Below are 25622 nucleotides of genomic sequence, written 5' to 3'. Positions count from 1 at the left end.
AGGCCTATCGTTGGCTTGTCTTTTGCATGATCTTTGTTGTTCCACCAGTGCACTGATCTCGATACTTTTCTCCAGAATCCTTCCTGCAGTTTTTTTTATTTAGACTATATCTTCCTCTGAAATCTGAAATCTTATCACCAGGTGATCTTATCTTATCAAACCTGACAGAGAGATGCATGCAAAATCCAAACTAAAATTATTCAACTCTTTTAAACTGCCTCGGGGGAAAAAAACTATAACTTCCAGTGAAAATTCTGTTTTTGGGAGATACTGACTCCAATACTCAAGAAAGACTGTGGTAAGAAGGGAAACAAATAGTTAAAAAGTGGGAACTTTTAAGTATGAACTTTTTTTTCTATTCATTCATCTTACAGAAAAAAAAAGAACAAAAAAAAAAAAGGAAAAACACTGAGCATTTTGTCCATCCATCCACCAACAACTTAAGGGTCGCAGGAGCTTACAAGTATCTCATACAGCTTTAGGTGACATGTATTTCCTAATCATTTTAGTACATATTTCTGATTTTACATGCTACAAAAAACTGATTATACAAGGTTATTCGAGATCATTGTCCTCAAATGATGAAGTATTATTCATTGCATTGAGACTGTGAGATGATAAATGTCCATGCATCAACTGCTCACACAGAAGCCATTGAATTGTGCTGCACACTTAGGCACACAGTTCTGACCAAAGTAATTTAATGACTTCCTATGGGTTTGTTCCAGACACAGTTTTTTTATTTGTTTTAATTACAGTGGTCATAATCCACACAATTCTTTTCCAAACACAGTAACTGTTGTAAGTGTGCATAACAAAGCTTCTAAGGCTTGTGACAGAGGACATAAAGCTTGCTATGCAAATTGAACCGGAACTTTAATGATTTTAAAGATATTATCAGTTATCAATTTTTAAGGAAGTCATGTTTAAGATTTATTTTACATGAGCATAAAAAAAAAAAAAAAATGCTTGGATTAAGATCATTCTTGATTCATTAATTTAATCATGAATATAATTTGGAATAAATATGTAGGCTAATTGTTCAACAACAAGCACATAAAAGTGGCATTTTTCTTCATTATCTGAAATAATTTGGAAACATTTTTATAAAATCACTTTTATTTTGTTCTTTTATTCACTATGTAAACTTTTCCCTCACTGGAATGCATACAAAAACACTCAAACTAAAACTACACTTTTTTAGTTTTTTATCTAAATCATTAACTATAGTTCCTTTTATTAATAACCAATATGCTACACAATATAATGCATACAAAATAAAAGAGTTTTAGATATTCTTGTCCATCATGATCATTACACATAAAAAAAAAAAACAGTACCATTTCACTGAACAAACAGACCTCCAGGATTATCTATATCTTTCTTCAAAGAAAACAACCTTCAATTGCTCCTTTTGCAGCTCAGAGATGCTCAGAACAGCAGATTAGAATCCATATCCTCTGTGGGAATGAAAATATAGAGAAAGTTGAAAAACCAACCTGGGTTGTTTATAAAGTTTTTGATTTATTTAAAAAGTGTGCATAAATAATGCATTTAAAGAGAATGAATAATACATTTAAAACTCTTTGAGCTGTTTAAGGCAAGGCCTTTAAAATCCTCCTACCTTCTTTAATGCCAAAGCAGCTGCACCACTCTTTAAAGGAGACTAGTTTGTCCTTGTCAGCATCACACTTTTGGAAAAAGACAGAGGTGCAATGCTCCATGGGAACCAGGGGAACGCGCAGAGGAGCCAGCTCAGAGTGAGAAAGAATCCTGCAACAGTATTATAAATATTCACTGGTGAAAAAAAAAAAACCCTACTTAATATCATGATTCAGGTTTTGTCAATTTGTCATGAGGACAAACATGAATTAACAGAAGAAAGAAGAAAAATCTTGTAATTAACATACTTCATTTCCACACAGTTCAATGGGGTTTTATAGAACCCTAAGGGTTCTTGACTTTGTGCTATATGTGACCCTGGACCACAAAACCAGTCACATTGGTCAATTTTCTGAAATTGAGATTTATACATCATCTGAAAGCTGAAAAAATAAGATTTCCATTGATGTATGGTTTGTAAGGATAGGACACAACTATAGATACAACTATTTGAAACCCTGGAATCTGAGGGTGCAAAAAAATCTAAACATTGAGAAAATCGCCTTTAAAGTTGTCCATTTATGTTTGCGATTGTGCTGCATTCACTCCCAAAAATATATGTTATATATCTTTACAGTAGGAATTGTACAAAATATCTTCATGGAACATGATCTTTACTTAATATCCTAATGATTTTTGGCATTAAACGTACAGTATGGAATTTTTCGCCGCTAGGGGTCGCTATAACCTCTTACAATAACAAAGGCATAGTTTGATGACGCAACATTTGCTAAGAATTATTGATCTTGTCGTCAACGTCAAGCCGACCGATCTAATAATGTTTATGGATGAGTGAATACATCGATGTTTTTATCATGACTGTGATATGAAGCAGGTCGGGATTGCTAAGAGACAGCTATCAGCTCCACACGCGACGCGAGTCCCGCGGATATAAAAGGAATAGCTAAGGACAATTTCATTCTACCGAACTACACGCAAGTGCAGAATTACAACTCACAGGTCAGTTTATTTGACAAATTAAACTTGTGAGGTAACGCAGCGCAGTTTCACTTGGACTAACATTACACTAGCACACTAAACTGCATTTAAATGTGTTGAAATGTATGTGTTAGTTTGTCTGTATGAGACTAGCAGTAAGCTAGATCAACATTAGAATAACATACAGATCATATTCTAACATTTTATCCTTTTTGAACTATATAACATTGATTAGTTTTATGTAAATGTGCTCACCTGTTTAATAACGTACATGTAGGAGCGTTCGAAGTCTCGGACGTGGAGCTCTCGTTTACTGTCTATGGGAGCTCTAGGCATCTCGAAAAGACGAAAACACAGCGCTGATATTGATTCTCGTTTTAGTTCTCCTTTTTTATCCAAAGTCTGCTTGCCATGGTCCATAATGTTTGAACGAAACAACAACAGCGTGCAAATAGACATTGCGAACTACACAGTTGTCCACGTCAGTCGCCTTGGTTACTATCAGAGGGCTCTGGTTGCTATGGCAGTACGAGCGGAAACCAGGGACAGCGCGGATATGACGCCATTGACGGCGACAAAACGGAAATAAAGAAACGGGACGTGTCTTCGAATTAAATTACAAATTTCTCCTGGTTTGAAAGTTGTTGGAAACAGTTGGGATAATGTAAGTACACAACTAAAAAATATATATATATAACATAGATATAGTGATTTTTGCTATTTGATAAAGCAAAAAAGTTACATATTGTGCCTTTAAAGAAAAATCTATAATTTTGACAATAACAATGTATTGGTTATTGCCGCAAATGTATATTTGTGGCAATAGCCAACAATACATTGTATGAGTCAAAATTTGTGCGACTTGACTGGTTTTGTGATCCAGGGTCACATATGGCAAAATGGTTCTATATAAGGAGAAATGTCTTAAATGATTACATAAATACTTTTGTGTTTGACAGGTTATTTATAAAAAAAAAAATCTAGTGACAGTGTATGTTTACGAACAGTTTAAGTCATGAAATTTAATTACAATTAAAATGTATACAATAACAAAAGTAATTAATTAAAATTAAATCCGTAAAAAGATCCCATGATGGGTGCATGACAAAACCCTTTAGGTTTTATATAGAACCTTTTCTTTAAAATCACAAACCAACACAAGATTCTTAAAATTGCAGTGTGTAATTTTCTTATATCCAAGCAGGGCTTTTCAATTGATTTTTCAATTGTAGTCTTTTAAAAAGACATCTGAAATAATAAACTAAGTGCAATCTAGTGTTGTCAAAAATATTTGTTTCAATACTGTAATATCCCTTTATCCCCATGTCCCTTTACTCACTGGTTTAATTTGCTCCGGATTAATATTGTTGGTGTTACTTACAGGGCTTGAATTTTGGCATGGATTATTGCGCGTATTGAGCATAATTTTACTCATTCCTGCAGATTTTGTGCTCACACCCAAAGTGTGTCCACATAAAGACACTTTTGGCTATATAAAACAGTATAATGGGTCCGTGCATCAGATCTTAAAGTGACAGCAGCCTAATATACCTGCTGCCTAATTATAAGATATTTTTTTTTATATCTCTATGGCAGATTTTCCCTATCGATGTCAAAATTGTGGCCAGTGAAAATTATGAGTGGCTAGTAACTTCGGAAAACCACTAGCCACAGTGGCTGGTGAGAAAAAAAGTTAATATCAAGCCCTGTATCCCAGTGTAATACTATAAGTAACTGATTCACAGGCAGATTTTCCCCGAAAGCACACACTGCAGCTTTAAGGCCTCCGTCTCAAAGGCTGACCACTGACGTTGTGGAGGCTACTGGCGCTGAGTGTTTCTTTTTCTGTAAATGTCCCTCAACCACATCCTCACACCAGCTAAAAATATGACTGAACCTCCTGTATGAGTAAGTTCGAATTAGAATAGTCTTCAGTCTCAGACGTCTTGCCCACGAACTGCTCATGAACCATTCACAAATGCACTCCAAAATGGCAAGCATTTCCCAAAATCGCACTGATCTGATTGGGTGGCTTTAAGCAATTTCAGGAGTAAGTGTGCAGATATTTTTATCAGTCTTTTAGCACAGCGTCTGGCTCCGCAAGACTGGCATTTAACAGCCGATATAAATGTCAAGTGAATTTATCAAGATAATTGGGGTTTCCCCTTTATGATAAGCAAAACAATATTGCAAGATGGAATTTGTACAGAACCTCAGCCACCCCACCTGTCTGAAGGATGTTGGTCCATTTGTGCAAACTGCCAGTGCACTGGATAGATGTACATTTTGTAGTTCTTCTCAAAGTCCTGCTGTAGAAGCTCGACGGGGTGATCGCCTGCATGAAGACGCCTCTCGCTCTCATAGATCTTCTGAACCTGTTGATCAGAGCATTCATCATCTGTAATCCATTCACATTTGATGGTTTAGATACAGTCAAGAGCTATTTTCCAAAGAAGTACATCCACGTTTATTTTTTACTGTCAGAAGTTGGGGAGATGAGTGAAATTTGTCTCCAGTTTCTACTATTTGTCTCTTTAGGAGACATGCGATGTCTAAATAAATAACCGTCTGTCCAGTATCCCTGATATACATACCCTGATTCTTTGTTTAGCTGTGAGAAAGCCAGGAGACATGGAGTCATGCTCGTATAACTGCAGAAGCACGTTCTTCAGCCAATCCCGCATACGCAGAGGGAACTGCACCAGCTCTGACTCTAGACATGGAGCAATAACTGCCAGGAGAAATAAAAATAGACAAAAATTAAACAACAGAAGATATATATTAAGTGCAGGGGTGGTTGAACTTAAATTGGTTACATTTGGTTGCGGGGCCAAAAATAAACATTGCGTTGTATCCAACTATATTAACCCTTAAACGCATACCTCAAGTCTTTAGTGACCCGGGACGTCATTCGCTACCCTCCTCCCCATTCATTTTTTAAAGTTACACTTTAACCTTCTTAGTATTCCTCAATCAATTCATTATACACAGTATAACAAGAAAAAAATATAGATATAATTATAAAATAATGCCTATTTTCCCATTAATTTTTTGCAAAGATTGTATATGGTATACATGAGTGTAAGTATATATTTTTCTACAACAATAATTTAATCTTTGATGACTGAATAAGTGCAATTCACCTTTATTTCACAAGGTGGCAATGTCTGATATACAATTATGAAGTGACGTGTCACTCATAGCTACCACAGGCAGAAAACAAAAGAATAGGAAGTATCATCAGCAAAACTTGAAATGGCTCAGCGATTTACTACAAGTAGCCTACTACTGAACGCAATCAAATATTAGAGTTACTGTCACTTGATGGTGGATCTGGTGAAGGAGCTGTCAGCGATCAAAATATTGATATTGAAAAGATTTTTCATAACTTAAAAAAAAAAAAGCCCTCATAATTGAGTTTTGAGAATATGTTTGAGATCACGAATTTGAGCCAGATGCTGAATGTAGGCTACTGGAAATGAGCTCTGACAAAGACAGTGACGATGATATAAATTCTGCTCAAACGGAACCCTTCCAAGCTCCAAAAAGTAGGCTAACAAAAAACATGCTTTATTTTATTATTCTGTAATGACTCTAATATCAGGAGAGTTTTATATTATTGCGACAAGTAGTAGAGATCTACGGAGCCCTAAAGGGACGTGTTGGTGGAAAAAAAAATGGGTTGAGAGATTTTTATTTTATTTTTTCAAATCTTTTGCGTTCCCCCGAGAAAATTTGCGTTCCCTCGGAAAACTTTTGCGTTCCCACGCTGGCAGTGTTTCAGAGCTCCGTATATATGGAGCGTTTCATAGTGTTTGAACTTGGACTCAAGAAATGCGGTCAGTGCTTAACTGCACTGTAAAAAATCCAACTTACATTTTGTATGGCAAATTCAGTTTTTAAAGTTTATTCAACTATTTAACATGAAAAAAGTTGAGATAACTCAAACACGTAAGTTGAGAAAACTCAAAAATGTCCTGAAGCTGGTTGCCTTAAACTTTTTAAGTTTTCTCAACTTTTTTTTTTTTTACAGTGTGGAGTTCAATGAAGTTGGCAATATATTCGAATTTCCCAGATCATATTCGTGAGCTAAACATTAAAACACAAATTACACTACTTACAATCACAGTAACCTAGACAACGAGCTACAACCAAATTGTCCTCAAAACGAGCTTTAATTTAAATTTGTCTCTAACCAGGCGTTTGAGAGACAAGTCTGAATAAGGGACCGTCTGCAAAGTACAAAACCCAAAACCCCTTTGCACATTTTATATTATTAAACATATTCAGTAGCTTCACTGTGACACGTAGTGTCACCAAATTCAGTTCACACATCACTACTCTCCTGCTGGTTATACTACAATACTTAGTTAGATAAACTGCATTTGGTGTGTTACAGTGCAGTTATTGAATATTTTTCATAATATAAAATGTTCATAATATAAAAGTTTATCGGGGGAAAAAAATCCTCCCACCGCAATCTTTTTCCACCACCATGTCCTTTTAGGGGCTCAGTAGAGATCCACCCGTGTTAGATATAGAATTGGGTCGCTAAAAAGACCCGAATATGTAATAATGACTGGAGAAACATTTATGCATTTAAGGGTTAAAATGTACATAAAAAAACTGTAGATATATACATAAGTGTATAGAACTTATGATATTAAATGAAATGGAAATATTAAATAGTAATACTAATATGGATAGCTCAGAAAATTATTTTAGATTTTCAATGCAGACTTTGGTGTCTTGCTAAATCAAAATGTAATTTCAGAGAAATTGTTGAGATCTCTTTGGAAACTACATCTAAAACACAAATACGTACATCTCTTCGGACACACAATATTTATAGGGGCTTTTTCTAATGAGAAACATGGTTTGCTAAAATTATTAATCACATTAGCATTATTAAAATAAGCATGTCAGAAATGTTTCTTACATTTGCAGGACCCAGTGTAGTCCAGGTGAAGTCTGTGGCCTATTTTGGTCCCATCAAGGCTACACTTGGTGGCAAAGAGCTGACAGGATGTGTCATATGTCTTATTGTCAGTTCCGCAAACCTAAGGTGAAGATGTCCAGATGCCAACAGCTTATTATTAGCAAATGTCATTATGCTTTTTCATTTAATCAATATATGTTACTTAAGTTTGATGAAATAAATATTTGGAAATAAAGCCATTTTATTGTAATCAGTTGAATTAAGATTAACATATTAATTTGCTAGATAACACATACTTACATGGTCAAAATCATTTACACTGGGAGGACATTCTGACGGCTCCTGACACACACAGACGGGCTTGTTCTCATCGTTCATTTTGCATGTCTTTCCTCTTTTACAGCGAAAGTTCTCACAGGGGTCTGGATAAAACAATGAAAGAATGTGCAAATATTCTATAAAATACTGTGTATCCTCAGTTCAGGCATCCACTGCTGCTTTAAAAAGGCTCTCAAAGAGACATCTAATAAAGGTTATATATAACCACCCTGTAAAAAAAGTGCCAACATTCCTTTGCATCTGTTGGTTTGGATAGAGCATAAACCAGGGGCTAAGGCTCTCATTGACTTCTTAAGCCAGGTCTGTTTAACAGTCTGTTAAAGAAAAACTCTGCTCAGCAAATTCCTAATAAGAATTTGGCGCTATGGAGACAGAAACAACACTCACCAGCTGGCTCCCCCTGTCTGCTGGGCCGATGTGTGGGCCGAATGTCAGGGTAAAGCTCCATAGTGGCCCTAATCTGTACAGGATTCATCCCCACCAAACGAGTCTGCAAAGAGGCACAACCAATTTTTATTTGCAATAGCAATCTATCAAACACATTAAACTAGTGCACCTGCTTACACTTTTCACGATTTTCCATAGAAGGTATTTTCCTGTGAATGTGTGAGACTTCCGATTCATTGCCGCTATATGGTAAACTAGTAGAATAACAAAGTGCAGTAAAAGGTCAAACTATTTCCACACACAAACCAGATAATTATGATGTCGATAATGAATTAAAACAATAGGAAATTGTGCAAAAGCGGTTGACAGTGTTAACAAAAGCAAATGTGACATAAAAACGCGATCGAAACCATGCCAATTTAACTGTTTTTTGGACTTGTCTTTGAGCTCTTTTATCTTGACTCATCTTTTGGCACATTCAGACGGGACTAAAATCATTGAGAAGCTCTGGTAATAATTACTTTACCCCACCTCTCCATGTTAAACTAATCCCGTCCGAATAGGGCTTTTTACGGGATTCGTACCTGAACGTACCTTCAGACAACCGAACATATGGAGCTGGTTACGTGATGCAAACTCCAAAATATATTGGTTTACAAATCATGCACTATGGGAAAAAGTGTTTTAACATAATTGTGCAAGGAGCCATGTGAAGAAAAGTCTTTATTAAAGCTGCAAGCAGCGATGAAAAGGGCCCTCGCACCCGTGCCACCGGCGGCTTTAGGAAAACAGAGCACGGTGGGCAGTGTGTAAATACGTTTCCTGCTACCAGCAGATGGCTCAAATCTACAAAAAGCACATGTGCAGAATATAAGCTACCAGGGCTTGTCAAAGCTTACAGTCTGGTTGTATTAATCTAGAAAATCACACTTTTTATATTTTATAATAACAATGTATGTGCAATGCATTTGGTACCCATTTCCCATTCTTCTTTTTGGATTTAGGCTCTGTGTTTTCAGTGGGCTCCACCACTTTTTCTGGGTCTTGCCTCTGTGCACGTTCCTCATCGGCTTCCATTGCACTGGCTTGGTCACTCTGCATCTTCTCCAGCTGCTGGTTGTTTCGCTGCTTCTTGGCTTTGGCCTTTCCATGTGTATTACTTTCATTCTTCTGCTTCTTCTTCTCCTTCTTTGCCTTCGTGCCACTAGAAAGAATAGTGGTCTCAGGTTCAATGCTGTCCCTCTCATCCTGTTGATCACTCTTCTTTTTTTCATTGTCATTCTCAGATTCTTGAAAAGGCTCTTTCAGCTCATCTTGTGTTTGCTCTGCTGGCACTTCCTGATCCTCTGCAATGTCCTCGTTGGTGGATTGCTGGGAATCATAGTCCATTGTGGCTGTGGGGATCACATCTTCTATTGTTTCCTCCGCATCTTTTTCCATAGTGTTGATGGATGAAGCTTTGGTCTCCTCTAGCTTGATGGACAGTGGCTGTGACGCATCACGGTCAGCTGCATAGTCCAAATCCATTGGTATTTCTGACTCAGTACTGCTGTCAGTCTCCTTTGCATCCTCACCTTCACTCTCAGTTACATCTTCATTCTCCATTGTAGATTCTCCATTTTCCTTTCCCTCCTCCTCCTCAATCTCCTTAACTTCTTTGTCTTTTTCTGGAGTGTCATCATCACCTTCATCCTCCTCCATAGTTTCCTCTGCCTCCTCAGAGACCTGCAGGAGTTGAGTCAGTGCCTCCTCACTCAGGAGCAAAGGTGCATTCTTCTCACCTCCCTCTGAACCTTCAAGCTCTTCTGCCCCCGCTTGCTTCATCTCCACATGGCTTTCCTTCTCTTCACTCATGTCCTCATCCTGAGAGCTGGACTCAAAAGGCAGAAATGTGGGCAGAACTCCATCTTTACTGTCAAGAAGCTTCACTGACTTAAAAAAAAAAAAATTGTAAAAAATGTTTTTTAAATAAATGAATAAATTGAAGTACATATAACAGATTGAAAACATTTAAGACAGAAAATTATATTTACAAAATATACAAAAAATAAAATGATTCCTGATTGAATTACTGTTAACAAATCGGTTGAGTGAATAATTCAATGACTCATTCATTTTGTTCCTGAATGCATCTGTTTTTTTTTGTTTGTTTTTTTACGGATTTACAAATGATTAAAGTCACTGATAATTTTTTTTTTTAAACAAACAAACAAACAAACAAACAAACAAACATGGAAACAAATATAAAATTACACAAACAGTAAAAAGTCCTCAAATTCGAGAATTAACTGTTGACTTTTAAGAATTAACTTTTTAAGAATCACCTGCTCTTGTGGAGTTGGATTGTTTTTGACATGCTGATTTTTTCCACGAGGCTTACTTTGTACCTAAAAAAAAAAAAAAAAAAAAAAAAGGAAAAAAAAAGAGGAAAAAAAGCAACTTAGCCTTTTGTTTTGGTTTATGAAAGTTGAGGCTAAGCTGTCAAACAGCTTTCATCTTACCATTTCCAGGTGGCAAAAAGTGTTTTTAGAATAGTTTGCATACATGTGCCACACATGCACACATCACCGCACATGATGTTCGCTGCTATCTTTACAGAACCAACTGTATTTACCCAGACAACAATCTTGTTTCAGCTGCACGACTCATACAATTACAACATATTGCTTTTCATGTAATCTCCTTCCAACTCAATTGTTTGAGATTATCTTTTCCAAACCGCTCTAATTTCCTGGAGGAATGCAGATATTATTTCAGAGAAGTATTGTCTTTCATACCCTGATAAGCAACTAATGCTGAGAGTCCACTTACATTACATTCTCCTAGCTGAATTGCAAAACATGCCTCAGTCTTATGATTTAAGTGAGGCATTTAGTCATTTTAAAGCTACACAATTATCCTATCACCAGCCATGGGACTGTGGGATTGATTTACTGCCCAGCAGAACTCCATTTAAGAGTTAGTCCACTCCCTTTCCAATCCCAAGAGTAAGGCAATGGGAAAATATATAGCCATGTTTGTGATAAGCGGTGTCAAACCCTCTCGGTTGACCCTGGTCATATATTACAACGTATTTCATTCCTGCTTACAATGTTCCTGCTGATTTATCTATACACTTGATATCATTTGATTGGCTTTCTAAAATCTCCTTTTCTCAAATTCCCAGTGCACATACTTGCTTTTTGAACTATGTTCTTGGAAACGTCTTTTGGGTTGGTGTTTGATTCCATTTGGTTCTTTGACCTTTAGACATGATGCTGTAGATTCTGATTAAGAGAAGGATTATATAAATGAGTGTTTGGAAATTTTACTTACATAAGCAGCCAGTGCAGAGACCAAAAAGCAGAATAGAAACAGGTCTTTCTTCATTTCTAGAAAAAAAAAAACATAACATACAAATATAATTAGTATGGATGTGACCACAGTCCTGTGTCCTATCTTAAAACTTCCTGAAAAACTTGAAGTGTCTTGATCTCCCCATTCCCTATTCTTTTTATCTAAGAATTCTGCTTTACTGCCCTCTGGGCCGTTCTCACACAGGGTTCAGAGTTCTCCATCTGTATGCTGGACGTACCCCTGCCATGACACCCCGGCATAAATCAACCACCTCAGTTGTCGTGGCAACAGGGCCCAAGAGATGAGCCCCGCTCAAAAGTCACATTCAAAGTCCGGAGGGGCAAAGCAAACATCAGAAGCTACTAGACTGGAAAAAGAGTTGACTAAGTACACAAGCTTTTTGCCTCCTGCACAGAGACAATATGCCCATTATAGGCCATGTTGATGTGGACAATGGCTTGGGTGCAATGGTATGAACTGAAGATACTGCTCTCCTGAAGATGATAAATAACTTTTCGTTATTTAATTAAATTTCTTTCTTTTTTTTAATACTATTTTGTCTGCAATATTCAGGTATAAGAAAAAAAACGCACAGAAAAACCTGAATATTTATCAAGTCAAATACTTAGAAAACGTACAAAAATAAATAGATTAAAGTTGTACTCTCTCTATAGCAATTAAAAAATGCTAATAAATGGCAGTACGTATATTCTTAATGATGGCATCAACATGATTTGCATCATGCATACAGTTTTTTTTTTTTATTTCATTTATTTCTTTTATACACTACCTTATTATTTCAGAAGTGATCCTTCAGTTAATTCAATTACAGTAACAAGAAATTGGAAATTTGACACTTACCTGAGCTGTGAGGTTGCCGGTAGAATTGGGGGAAATGTTTCAATTTCACGTTGCAGAAAGTCACCGAGAGGCAGTCAGTCAAAGTACCCCTGACTCCCTTATGCCTCCCCCTCAGCACTGTTCGTCAGATTCCCTTCATCTGGGCCACAAAGAGAGACAACCAACTGAAGCTTCAGAGGGGGTGGGGTGGGGTGAAGAACAGAGAGATGGAGAGTGACACGAAAATACACCGTAATACTTTGAACTAACTTTCCATTTTATTACCAGTTTTGGATTACATTACATTTTTTTTTTTTACTTTTTTTTTTTAACAGTCTAGTTGTGCTCTTCCAAAATATTTAATAAATCTATGGGGAAAACAAAGAAGAAACCCTGCTGGTACTTGACAGATTGTCAAACCCATTTGAACAGCCCTGGGACAGGGAATTTTGGACATTCAAAGCTACAAGCAGATATTAAAAGCCACCTGTAGATGGCGCCCAGTGCTTTTGCAGACCTTGAATCTTAGCCAACTGGTTTGTCAATCAGCGTGTTTTATTAACTGTGCATCAATTTTAATTATAGCATCAGTTTATTTAGGTTTATTTAAATAAAAATAAGCATTAGGCCTACACACACGTTGGGTTTTCATGTTTTATGGGGACTTAGATATGATTTTATACTGTATACAACATCACAATTTATTTTATTTTTGTACATTTTCAAAAAACATCACGTAGTATGATTTATAACCTGTTTTCCTCATGGGAATAAAAAATAAAATAAAAATGTATTTCGGATATTGCCATCTTTGTGGGGAAATTTTTTCCCCATAATAGGGTTTACCCGATCTCACGGGAAAACGTACAAATTCTACGAGGTGGCTTATTCGTACGAATTCATACGACCTGACTCGTACGAATTAGTACGTTTTGTGCAAAATCGTACATATTTGACGAATTGGCCAATTCGTATGAATTCATACGAATGACCTACCCCTGACCCCGCCCCTAAACCTACCCATCACGTGGGTTTAGACAAATCGTACAAATTCGTACGAGTCAGGTCGTACGAATTAGTACGAATTAGCCAACTTTTTATCATTCGTACGAATTCGTACGAATTGGTCGTGAGATAGCGAAACACACACACTGGTTCGTTATCTTTGTGGGGACTCTCCATTGATGGAATGGTTTTATACTGTACATACTGTATATTCTATCCCCCCCACACACACAATTTCTATTTCTATTGATCAAAGAAAACTGAAATGTATCATCCCAGTTTATGTTATAATTATATATTTTACATATACATAATCTTAATTTTGTGATCAAATAAAATTTAAAGTAATTTAAAAGATTGCATTGTTCACTACAAAACAGCTTGGCATATTCTTAATCAGTTTTAACAATAACACAGTCAACCTGAACTATTCTGGAAATCTAATAATAATAATAATAATAATAATTCTCTCATAATAATAATAATAATAATAATAATAATAATACATCTCTTTAAGTTAGATCTCTTAAATATTAGACCCTTTCTCTCACTTATCTTTGTCCCATCTACCCTTTCCACATTCACCTTTCTCAGGAAATCTAATTATAACTGCAAGCAAATTCCACTTAAACTACAAGAGCTGCATATTCATTTGTGAACCACTGTGCATTGTTTTATATTTCCTCTGCTCTGTTATCAGCAAACATCTCGGAGCACAGCTCTATGTGGGTTTTTGGGTACACTGCAATGATTAAATGAGTAAAATTGTGAGGAATTGTTTGTAAAATGGAAATATTCCACTCTCCGCCAAGGCAGAAAAAAAAAAAAAAAAAAAAAAAAAAACAGCAGCACTCCAAATATGGAGCTCCAGGAAGTGGTGATGTAATTAATTTAGCAAAAGAAATCAAATAAAAAGTATGGGATGTTAATATAGGATTATTTTATACAAGCATAAACTATTACAAACGAATGATGCCATTTCTTGTTTTCAATAATATATCCATAAGGTGCATTATAAACAGAATTTATATAAGGTACACACAGTACTGCTTGTTTATGAAGAGGTTGGAATGCTCTCATTATGGACTTCCTGTCCCAGTGTGGGACCAGACTGTACTCTTACTTAGTATTTAGAGGCCACACACCCTATAGTTTAGCATCCTAAAATAGACTCGTACAGGAGAGGAAGTTTGGGTGAGCGCACACTGTAGTGTGTCATTGCATTATGTAAACATTCTTACTGTGGCACTCTCCTTTTCTTGTATTCCAGCTTGAGTTAATGTGCCCCCACAGTAATCTGAGTGTTGGCGAACAGGAAGTGATGCTGTTACCTTAATGAAGAGTCAGCCTGTTAAATAGCGCTTTCTCTAGACATTCCATTAAATTCAGTCTATAGCTTTAGCTATAAACACTCGTTCATTTAGTCGATCTCCTCTGCTTTCTTGGACTTTGCATTTGGACTAAAAGAAGAGCAAGGTAAGGTCCTCAAACCCTATTTATTATTTTTACGTAAAAAGGTTTCAAAAACTCTTAAAACATAATAAATACTAAACAGAAATATAGATTTTAATCTTCAGATTTTTGTATTTCAGAATGAAACCTGCCATACTGATTCTATGTCTGCTGGGAGCAGCCTGTGCTAATCCCGTGAGTATGCAGTGAATAACCTAAAAAAGCATTTAAATGGTCTTTCCATACGTTTCAAGGAGTAAAGATGTTTCCTTCTTTGAATTATATCACACAGATCTTGCATAAAATGACTATGGAGATGATTCAACATGCATCCAACTCTGTAAGTGATGCTGGGTTTAATTTCAGGAAACTTTGTGTTAACTTTAAGAGTGCTTTAAGTAAATCTGTTCTTATAATCTTTTATATTCCAGTCGGAAAGCTCTTCAATATCTGAATCCTCCGACCAGAGTAATACCTCAGAACCTTCAGAAGAGGTACGCTTCCAGTCAAATTCCACGTCATATGCAAAAATAAACTTAAATGTGTATCTACACGGAGAGACAGCTGCACTGTAAAAAACAAAATATGATCAATAAGTTATGACAACATACAATTTTACATTGCTTTAAATAAGTTAAGCAATTTTTAACTTTTTCTTTTAAGTTATACAAGATTCAGCTCATTTTTAAAGTCAGTTTAATGTAATTTAAGTTCAAATGACTTAAACATCCAAGTTGATTGTACTTAATTTAAGGCAGCAACTTTCTTTTTGTGTGTGTGTGTGTGTGTACGTCTTCACAGTATAACAAAAAATAGCTCTCTCACCTGATATTATATAGGAGAATATCTGTATTTGCTCATGCCAAGAATATCCAACCATATAGGCTACTAATGCATGTATAATGCAAAAGTTCTGCTGTGAAAAAAAAAAAGAAAAAAAACTTAATATTTTTGATTTAGACTTTTAATAGTCTTTGCCTTTATGAGGTCAAACAATATTAATTTATAATAAAAATAAATTATTTATTTTACAGAAGTCCAAGGAAAATGTATCCGACAGCAATGTAAGTGCAAAGACTATTAGGCCCATGTCAACAAATTGAATGACTATACAAAATATATTTCTGTTAAGGATATAGACTCACTTCAGTTTCTCTTTTTTTCTTGACAGAGCTCAGAATCGCTTGAATCTGACTCGGATGAATCGGTATAAATCATAATTACTGTTCATATCTTTTGCACAAATTTACAAAACCACTAAAAGGATGAATATGACTGAAAATTTCATTTTTTTTTATCATTTTTGTTTCAAGATCTCTAAAGAGAGCGAAAGCCATTCTGTGGAAAATCTGGTAAGTTATGTTGCTCTAATCTAACAAAGAAAAAAACTTTACATTGCATAGAAATGGATTCTCTGTTTATACGGTCCTATGTTTTATCTATGCTTATCTAGATTGGAAAAAGCGAGACTGCACTGACATCGGATAACACTCAAAGCAGTAAAGAGAATGTCCGTAGGGTAAGGAACATCGAATGGTATAATCATACAAAATGTGTGGTTACACTAGAATAATGACCATCATGATGCATTCATACAGGGCTGGATCTACACCCTCAAATGGGTCCATACGAACAACAGCGGCAAAGTGCAAGCGACCAGCCAGCCAGGCATCAAATCCACTAGTGATGCATCAAAAAAAAGCGAAAGCAGTGAATCAAGTGAAAGCCAGGAAACGGTTGTTCTGAGCACAAAGGAAGAGAATAACAGTGCCGACACAAGTGAAAGCATTGAAGGTGCTGAGTATAGTACAAGCAACAGCAACAGCAGCAGCAGCAGCAGCAGCAGCGAAAGCACTGAGTCCAAAAGCAGTTCAGTGGAGAGCGAAAGTCGCTCAACTGAGTGCCATCCCGGGGCTGACAGCCAAGAATGTGACAGCGAGGAAGACTTTCCTCAGGATATCGGTGATGATGGTGCAACCGACCCTTTCAATGGCATCCTAATGCCTGATGTCACTGAGCCCTAGCAGCAGTTTAAGACATGATCTTATGACTCAATGCTCTGATATCTGCAAGTGGAAATCCCAGGAACATATTCAAATGGGAATGTTCTATTAAGAAAAATATTTAAAGGAGGGTATGTAAGGAAATTGATATAATATTAATATAAACCGTTAAGTAAATGTTAATAATAATATTTTTAAGGTACCTCAGTAGATCATTCTTAACTTAAAATTTAAAATATATTATAGACATACACTGATATTTTGTTTTTATACTTTACAATATAGTCTTCATTTGTTAACATAAGTGAATGCATTAACAAACATGAACTATAAAGGAGCAATATATTCTTACAGAATTGATTTACCTTTTTTAATGTTAATGTGTATTGACAGTGCATTAACTAGTGTTTAGCTTAAAAACGTATTAAAATTGTAAAATGTAAAAGTATTGTTCATCGTTTGGTCATGTTAACTAATGTTAACAAACGAAAAATTCTTGCAAAGTGTTACCGAATTGTGTGCAGAATTGTTTTGTTTTTAATTATTATTATTTATAGATGTTATAGTCATTTATTTTTACTGTTGGTATTAACCATTTTCAAATAAAGTACAGAAAAAGTATGCCGTTGTTTGCATGAGTGCTGTTTTTCCCCAGGAACTTTGCAAACGCAAACACTTCCACATTCATAAAATGAAAGAGTTGCCCTAATGCAATCCAAGAGTAATTACCAACTTCATTGTCTATAATTTCACAGATTTAGCTCATACCTTTGCAAAAGCATGCCTAAACATTAAACAATAAAAATGTGTATAGAGAGCTGAAATGACTGTTGTGTAAAATCAAGCTATGAAAGAGCACTTTCAGCATAAAGGAATATTGCAAAAATTATGTGTGTGATTGACTTATATTTACAAGTAATATATCATGTCTGTCAAACACATGTCATTACTGTTTTGATACCACAAGATGGTGGCAAACTTTAAAGAACAGAGGTGGGGTTTCCCTAGGAAAAACATCATGAACTCACACAAACATTACACAGTGAGCGGGACTTTCTGCTGTTTCATGTGTGCTGCTTTTGGCAGAGGGATAAAGATTCCAGAATGAGGGTTTAGACATTGTAAGTTTGTTAATTACTGTATAATTAAAATTACTGTTTTATGGTTCAATCTTCAGATAACAGACTAAGCACCATTGGCTTTCATTGTCTAGACAATTGGCATAATGTGATCCAAGATAATGGTAGGCATTATCCATTACGACAAGGAGGGATGGTCTAAGATGAAACCTTTAAATACAGGGGGGGTTTTTAGAGACAACAGTGTTATGTATTAAAAAAAATTCCACAAATGTGGAGTAAATAATTTTAAAGAAAACCTAAGGCAATATAATTGAGTCAGATGTGCTTTTCTCAAAGTTTACAGTTAAAATACAGTTACAAATAATACTGACTTAAAGGAGGAAATCTAAATATCTGATTGTTTCAACAGATACAGCTAAAATACTTATAGGATAGATATAACACATTGGACTTTTTTGTTATTTAGATATTTTATTTAAAGATATGCAATAGATTTATGAGAATGTGGGTCAGTTATAACACTCTCACTTTGTCCAATCAGCTAAAATTTACAATGTCACTCATTTTGCATGCTCTTAATAGGACCCCAATGTGAGTGCTGAATATCAGTACTCATTTTACACATTTATCGCCAAACTTTTGGGGTAAGAATGCAACGTGCATTGTACATTTAAAATCTAGGAGATTTTAAATGTTCAATGCACATTACATTCTTATCCCAGAAGTTTGTATATTATACATACATACATAAGTACGCACGCACCGTTGTAATCAGAATTATTCAACCCCCATTGCAAATCAGGTTTACATATTTCAAATTTACAGACTTTCAGCTGTTTGCAATGAACAAATAAAACAAAAGTAATTGAAATAGCTCCAAAAAATGCAAGTGGTTCCCCAAATTCAACTGAAAATGCAACTTTTAATGACTTCTGCAGTCTCAAAATTATTCGACCCCTTCATGGCAAGCATCTTTAGTACTAGAACACCCTTTTGCTGTTATGACCTACTGCAAACGAGATATATAACCAGACGCAGTGTTTCTGTACCCTGGAAATCCAGAGTTCTCGCGAAAGCACAAGCTGAATTTGCTCAGCGAGTTTACTCTGGCGTCGAGTAATGATGCTCATTAAATATGCCCTTGTATCCGAGCTCCATCAATCACATTGGATTATTTGATATAGGCGGGCCAGAGGCGAGCTAAACAGATGACGACAACGCTGTGACGTCGAAGTCATTAGTAAACATTGCAAGATGGCTATGGATGAACACCAGTTGTTTGAAGCGGCTTTGGCCGCTACAATGAACGAGTTAGACTTGGCTTAGAGGAACAGAAGACTGCGCTCGAATTGTTCCTTTGTAAGAAGTGTGTTTTTGCTGTTTTGCCGACTGGATACGGCAAGAGTCTAATCTACCAGTTAGCTCCGCTGGTAGCTAAGGTATGGGGCTTGCGTGCAGTGAGATTTTTAAATGCATGCTTGGGTGATGCTCCTCAAGCTGGCCGATTTTCATTAGTTGATGCCAGACCATTAATCTTTCAGATTTAGATCTGGATTTCCAGGCTAGCGTTTCTGGGGAATCTTAGCCCATTCCTCATGTGCAATGGCCTCCGGTTCAGTAATATTCTGGGGTTTGAGTACTGCAACCACCTTCTTCAAATACCACCAGAGATTTTTTATGGAGTACAAGTCAGGTGACTGTGATGGCCACTGTATAATATTCCAGGATAATATTCTTCTGCAACCAAGCCTTGGTGGATTTTGAGGTATGCCTGGAATCATTGTCCTGTTGGAGGGTCAAATGACACCCAAGCTTCAGCTACCTCACTGACAGCATGACGTTACCACTGTTCCATTAACTTTGAAATTGCGAACCATACTTTCACTGGTGTCTTTAGGAACATTTAGTGGCTTCGCTATTGAATCCTATTACTTGTTTGTGAATGGCGATGATATATTCTCTTAACTTTTTGGACCACACATTTGACTCAAATGTGACACTCAGCAAACCCAGTTCAGATTTGTCATGTGTTCTAGCTCAAGCACACCTGGTGCAATTAATGAAGACCTTGATTAGTTGCATCAGGTGTGCTTGAGACAAGACCTGTTTTGCAGATTGTTGTGAGAGATTCTATTCAGGGTGTTGAATAATTTTGAGATGGTAGAAGTCATTAAAAGTTGCATTTTCAGTTGAATTTGGGGAAACCACTTGGAACATTTGTTGTGTTGAGCTATTTCAATGACATTTGTTTGATTTGTTCATCGCAAACAGCTGAAAGTCTGATTTGCAATGGGGGTTGAATATTTTTTTATTACAACACTCTTCTGTGGAGCATAAAAGAAGATATTTTGAAGACTGTTGGTATTTGGTAACCAAACAGTTTTAGTTCCTATTGAACTCCATTGTATGGAAGAATTTTATTTCTGTATATATATATATAAACAGTGGGAGTTAATAGGATCCAAAGCTGTCTTGTTAAAAACATTCTTCAGAATATCTTCTTTTGTGTTTTGCAGAAGACATAAGCTAAAGGTTTGGATTGGAACAGCATGAGGGTGAATGGCCTCACACAGAGTCTTAATTTTTGGGTGGACTATCACTTTAGAGACGTGAATGCTGTTTTTCTTTCCCCTACTTTCATTCATGCCTTAGGATTCGTCGACAGAGAAGCTTCACTGAGTCTTCAGTTATCTGAAAGCTGTGCCACTTTGCCAAGTTCAACAGGCGCAGCTCCCAGCTTCACACGCTCTGCGCGTGGACGCCACATATGGACTTTATGACTGAAGTGTGCGTGTTACAGTCCAGTATACACCCCGTTTTTACACTGTCAAACTAAAACGTCCCTATTATAACCAGGAAGATGTCTACACTAGTTTTTTTTTTTTTTTCACGTCGCGTCACTGGCACGTACAGGAAGGGTAGCGCGCATTCTTCGTGCACACGCACCGGGCGGCGTCAAGCAGAACTGTGATCTCCCAAAACCTGATATGACACCAAAGAGAGACAACTGCCTTTAAAAAGTCTAAAACCACAATTAAATCACACGCGACTCCACAGTTAACCTCTTTTAATGCCAAAATAGGGACTGTTACCTAACTATTTTTCGATGTTTTATGTGAAGTACGAGAAAAAATATACCCAATTTGAGATGGGGGAAGTCCCCGCAAGGAAATCCCCTCTTCATAAAATAATTTCGAAATTGAGTGAGACTCTCACAGGCTTAAGCTTTCTGCTTTTGGTCTACAGCAGACGTCTGTAGCCTATGACACTCAAACCTGTACAATCTATGGGAAATTCATACTTTATGTACTCGTTTTAACGCGCGAGCGGATTATTCACCATGGATGAGATGAAGAGGGAGAACGAGGCGCTGAGGGCGAAGTTGCGCAGCTGCTCTACACTCAACACATTTAACCACGAAACACAGCAAGAAATTGCTCGTTTAAATCACTTGGTTACATCCAAAGACGGAATTATCGCCGATTTAAAGGCAAGACTGGGGAAGTATGAGAAAACCGTGGTCATTGAGGGAGAGGACCCTTATATTGTAGGGCCGTCGAAATCTCTAATCGAGAGTTTGTGTAAGGAAATTTGCAAATTAAAGCAAAAACTCATGGAATCAGAGGTGGACACCGCCCAGAGACTGGAAACCAGTAAAACAGTAAGTTACAACACATTTCGCACTTGTGTTCCTACTGCTCCTATGCAATTATTTAGCCTACAACATTTTTTTTTCTTGCCAACAACCCCACTGTAGAGAATCTTCTTTGTAAAGTTTTTGAATTCCTTACTAAAGAAAACATAATTATAGTGAGATGTATATATATATATATTATTTTTTTATTTTTTTTAATGGATTAAGGTGGTCTCCCAGAGTGATAATTTGAAAAGTGCCCAAAATCCAAGCAGATAAGCCTGACCAGCAAATCAGTTTATCATGGTTTAAGATGTTTTTCAGCAGATTTGTACCGTCTGTTTGCCTTTGAGTGTATTTGGATACTTGTATGCTTGAGCTGTGGCGAAACAAGTGCATTTGTTGTTAACATTCACCTGAACTGCATGAGAAAGTCTCCTGACTGTTTGCTTGTTCCAGGAGATTCAGCGATTGCAAGAAAAGTTGATGGAGAAGGATCAAGAGCTGAAGACCATCAGGGAAAGGCCCGAGCAGGAGAAAGAGAGGGAGATCCAGCAACTACGCTCCACCTTGGCCGAAAGGGATCGGACACAGGCCACCAGGGCCGTCCTTTGCAACTCTCTTGCTGAAGAAGCAGAGCAGTTGAGGGCCCAACTGGGGGCCACTGTGCAGGTGTGCCAGGAGCTTTTGGGGCACATGGAGAAAGAGAAAAGCAAGACAGCCATGACCGATCAGAGAGCTCAAGTTAATGAGGTGTGTTGGAAAGTATCAGCATTCTACAAAATCTGGACCATCTTTTAAAAAACGTAGATAATTGCTGTTTAACAATTATATTTGACCTTGTATTTTTGTATCTTCATAAGACAAAAGATTCCCCTGAAATACCCCATCTAAATGTCATCATCAGCAAGTTAGAAGAGGAGAATGACCAGCTTAAAAAGAGAGTTGCCTATGTAAGAATCACATGATCACTGACATTTGTCAGAAAATGTCACTCAGTACATTTTACGGAAATGTAAAAATATTCCTGGAAAATGTCATGTAATTTTTTTTCTGTTCACATCATAACTATATGTTTTTGTTCCATCTCAGGTGGAAAGTTTAAACTCAAAGTGGCAGAAGTATGACTCCAGTAGAGAGGAGTACGTGAGGGGTTTGTGTCAAAAGTTGAAAGAGTCAAACGGTCTGGCATCTGCAGGTCCGACCCTGACCCAAACTCAGGCTGCGGGCAGCATGGCTTTGTTCCAGCAGGAGATCGCACGGCTCAACGGCCTCCTGCAGGACAGAATGATGGAGTGTGAGAGACTCGGCAGAGAGAGGGATGACAATACAAGAAGAGACCAGGAGCGCATTCAGATGCTTGAGCAGCAGGTCTGTATCAGTTCAACTAGCAGAGTTTGAATTCCTCTTAAACAGGAAGTCAGTGTATTTTTGTAACAGCAAAGATGAGAAGTAATTTGTTTGGTTTGCTGCCCATAAACCAAGTCCTTTCCTTGTTCTCTCATAGGTTTTGGCCTATATTGAGGACTTCAAATCGGAGAGGGCAGACCGAGAGAGGGCTCAGGGTAAAATCCTGGACCTTCAAGACGAAGTTGGGCGACTTCAGCTGCAAATACGCACACAGGCATGTATCATTTAAAAAAGCCTCGATGAAATTAGAAATTATGAAATCAGAATTATATTCTTGAAAAGAAAATGTTAAATCTTAGTAATGTTAAATAAATGAAATAATTAAATAATTAGTTCGGGATGCAAGATGTCATGTGGTGCAACTCCCTGATATACGAATGATATTTACAGATGGATAATTAAGGATATTTGACAAAAAAGGTCTTTTTTAAAACATTATTTTAAATAATTCTTTAAAGCAATTTTTTCCTTTCTTTTCTGTATCGTAATTTACTACTAAACCCAAACAGCATGATATTTTGAATTAATAATTCATGATATTTGAAAAAGCATCTCAAAAATATTTCAAAATATATATTAATTGTTTTTAAATTAGTGTTGTTGTTTTTTTTAAGTCACAATGAAATTGGTGTAGCAACAGATCTATTTAAATTTATATATATATATATATATATATATATATATATATATACACACATATACATACATACATATACATATACATATACATATATATATATATATATATATATATATATATATATATATACACACACACACACACACATACATATATATATATATATATATATATACACACACATACATATATATAATATTATATATATATATATACACATACATACACACACACACATCCAAGTGCAATGGATTATAAAAAATAAAAAAAAATAGTAGGGCAGGCACTGTCCATTGTTTGAGGATTTGATTTTGAGATGTGGACTTTGCACTCAATAATTAAAGCAGCAAAGTCCAGCATACTTAATAGAGAAAAGTCTGTCATAATGACATTTTGATTGAACATTACTTGGTAAAAAATCTGTAGCGTATTTACAATAGAGATAGGTTAATTTTCATTTAACGCCAGCATAACCCCCCAACCTAGCATGAGTTTTTTTTATCCAAAGGGCATTTCCTTCTAGTAACATGCCTTGTTTCTTCATCATGCAGAGCGTCCAAGACGCCTCATCCTCACGCCGACTTCACATGGGCCTTAAAAAAGTTCCCAGACAAACGGACACTGCCGAACCACTAAGGAACAGTCCCCCAGAAGCAAGCTCAAAAAGGACTATCAGTAACACTGCACCACAGGGAGCCGCTGAACTGCAGTGCCCTCGGTGTCTCACCACATATGACGATGAGCACGCGGCCGAATACCTAAACCACTGGGACGAGTGTGCCAAGCTGTGAGTCTTTTACCTCACTGACTTTTCACAGGGCACAGAAAGCACTGAGGACATAATCACTACAAGCTCGCAGACTGTGAGATGTGCGACAGGGTGTTGATGAAGGCAGGGACACGTTTAAACAGCATGGAGTCGAAGGAAGAGCTTTTTTTTTTCCTCTTTCTTTTTTTCTTTTCGATTGTGGACTTGGTTGAAGATTGCTTGTGGCATAGGACTCAGAATATGACTTTAGGTTGGTCATTTCCAGTTGAAAGGCTTACTCACATGGCTGTCATAGAATGCAGATGGTTTGGTTATGAAACGTTATTCAATCGTGGTTTATAAGTCACTGGGTTTTGCCATTTGTTTGGTGTCAAGGTTTTAAGCATGATACGAGCTTCAGACAAATTTTGCTTAATGCTGTATTGCCGATCTGTGTATAGTTCAGATGGATCATAAAATGGGTATCATATACCTCACTGATATGTATTCTCTTTATCAGCTGGTTTGCACTTTTTGCTATATTATAATTATTTCCAAATACAGATGATAAAAGTACATATTCTTTTATATTTAATACATAAGCTTCTTTGTTATTAGACTATTGAATATAATTCATACTTTTGTCATGGTGCTATTTGTAAAGTATATTGTAATGTTTATATATTTCATTTGTAGGTATATTGTTATTACTTGCCTTCAGGTTAAATGTATCACATTAAATAATTATCAGATCATTATTTGTACCAAGAAATACAGAGCAGCACAGTACACACTATTAACAATCTTTTGATATTTTACTATTTGATTCATATACCGTATCAAACTTCAGTTTCCGATTCTAAATGTTATATGGTTACGACGTATAACATGTCATTACTTTCTCAGACTTCTAGGCACCTTTTGACTGTGAGGTACTTGCCATTTGATCCCCCTCTGCAGTTAAAAACATTCTAGTTTTAAGTAAGAGAGGAAGTTCCCTACATCCTGGTAAATCGAGGCGTGACGTCTCAGTTGCTGCGTCTGACAAAATGGCCTCCTAGTGCAGCAAACTTTTACAGGGTTTAAAAGGTACTAACAACAAAAATCAATTGACAATAAGACATTATGACAGGGATGGCAAAATAAAACAGAAATGTGATAACTAAGATGATTTATTTTTATAATAAAATATTTGCTTAAAGATCA

The 25622-nt window shown here is 36.5% G+C and overlaps 3 protein-coding genes across 5 annotated transcripts; 2 read left to right on the top strand and 1 right to left on the bottom strand.

The window, feature by feature from the left end:
* Nucleotides 1–1042: 1042 nt before the first annotated feature.
* sparcl1 (SPARC-like 1) lies at nucleotides 1043–22163 on the bottom strand. Of its 3 annotated transcripts, none has more exons than XM_084401526.1 (13): nucleotides 22035–22163; nucleotides 15725–15815; nucleotides 12464–12633; nucleotides 11582–11637; nucleotides 10591–10653; nucleotides 9242–10198; nucleotides 8267–8369; nucleotides 7841–7962; nucleotides 7541–7661; nucleotides 5196–5332; nucleotides 4828–4976; nucleotides 1625–1773; nucleotides 1043–1460 (listed from the first exon to the last, which is right to left on the bottom strand). In XM_084401526.1, the coding sequence occupies exons 4-13, from the start codon at nucleotides 11633–11635 to the stop codon at nucleotides 1432–1434; spliced, it is 1884 nt and encodes a 627-aa protein (XP_084257652.1). In that variant the 5' UTR covers nucleotides 11636–11637; nucleotides 12464–12633; nucleotides 15725–15815; nucleotides 22035–22163; the 3' UTR covers nucleotides 1043–1431. The 3 variants fall into 3 exon arrangements, with proteins under 3 accessions (XP_084257652.1, XP_084257653.1, XP_084257654.1); XM_084401527.1 differs by having other exon boundaries at nucleotides 12464–12602; XM_084401528.1 differs by lacking the exon at nucleotides 22035–22163 and having other exon boundaries at nucleotides 15725–15892.
* On the top strand, nucleotides 14446–17740 carry scpp1 (secretory calcium-binding phosphoprotein 1). The gene is made up of 9 exons (XM_084401530.1): nucleotides 14446–14923; nucleotides 15040–15094; nucleotides 15192–15239; nucleotides 15331–15393; nucleotides 15934–15963; nucleotides 16071–16106; nucleotides 16213–16251; nucleotides 16353–16418; nucleotides 16498–17740. Exons 2-9 carry the CDS (start codon nucleotides 15041–15043, stop codon nucleotides 16921–16923), a joined length of 762 nt encoding a protein of 253 aa, XP_084257656.1. The 5' UTR covers nucleotides 14446–14923; nucleotide 15040; the 3' UTR covers nucleotides 16924–17740.
* tnip2 (TNFAIP3 interacting protein 2) lies at nucleotides 20930–25622 on the top strand. The gene is made up of 6 exons (XM_084401529.1): nucleotides 20930–21645; nucleotides 22078–22371; nucleotides 22482–22571; nucleotides 22711–22989; nucleotides 23126–23242; nucleotides 24220–25622. Exons 1-6 carry the CDS (start codon nucleotides 21325–21327, stop codon nucleotides 24457–24459), a joined length of 1341 nt encoding a protein of 446 aa, XP_084257655.1. The 5' UTR covers nucleotides 20930–21324; the 3' UTR covers nucleotides 24460–25622.

The sequence above is a fragment of the Rutilus rutilus genome (assembly GCF_951802725.1).
Source record: "Rutilus rutilus genome assembly, chromosome: 2".
Taxonomy (NCBI): Eukaryota; Metazoa; Chordata; class Actinopteri; order Cypriniformes; family Leuciscidae; genus Rutilus; species Rutilus rutilus.
The sequence above is the reverse complement of the archived record's forward strand: the minus strand, read 5'-3'. Positions and strand labels throughout refer to the sequence as shown.

Excerpts from the sequence above, each read along its gene's own strand:
- scpp1 (XM_084401530.1), top strand. The coding sequence starts at position 15,041 with ATGAAACCTGCCATACTGATTCTATGTCTGCTGGGAGCAGCCTGTGCT. Across the intron at positions 15,394-15,933 it reads CCTCAGAACCTTCAGAAGAG|AAGTCCAAGGAAAATGTATC; the intron begins GTACGCTTCCAG and ends TTTATTTTACAG. Across the intron at positions 16,252-16,352 it reads GCCATTCTGTGGAAAATCTG|ATTGGAAAAAGCGAGACTGC; the intron begins GTAAGTTATGTT and ends ATGCTTATCTAG.
- sparcl1 (XM_084401526.1), bottom strand. The coding sequence starts at position 11,635 with ATGAAGAAAGACCTGTTTCTATTCTGCTTTTTGGTCTCTGCACTGGCT. Across the intron at positions 10,654-11,581 it reads TCTCTGCACTGGCTGCTTAT|GTACAAAGTAAGCCTCGTGG; the intron begins GTAAGTAAAATT and ends TTTTTTTTTTAG. Across the intron at positions 7,963-8,266 it reads CAGACAGGGGGAGCCAGCTG|ACCCCTGTGAGAACTTTCGC; the intron begins GTGAGTGTTGTT and ends TGTTTTATCCAG.
- tnip2 (XM_084401529.1), top strand. The coding sequence starts at position 21,325 with ATGGATGAGATGAAGAGGGAGAACGAGGCGCTGAGGGCGAAGTTGCGC. Across the intron at positions 21,646-22,077 it reads GACTGGAAACCAGTAAAACA|GAGATTCAGCGATTGCAAGA; the intron begins GTAAGTTACAAC and ends TGCTTGTTCCAG. Across the intron at positions 23,243-24,219 it reads AGCTGCAAATACGCACACAG|AGCGTCCAAGACGCCTCATC; the intron begins GCATGTATCATT and ends TTCATCATGCAG.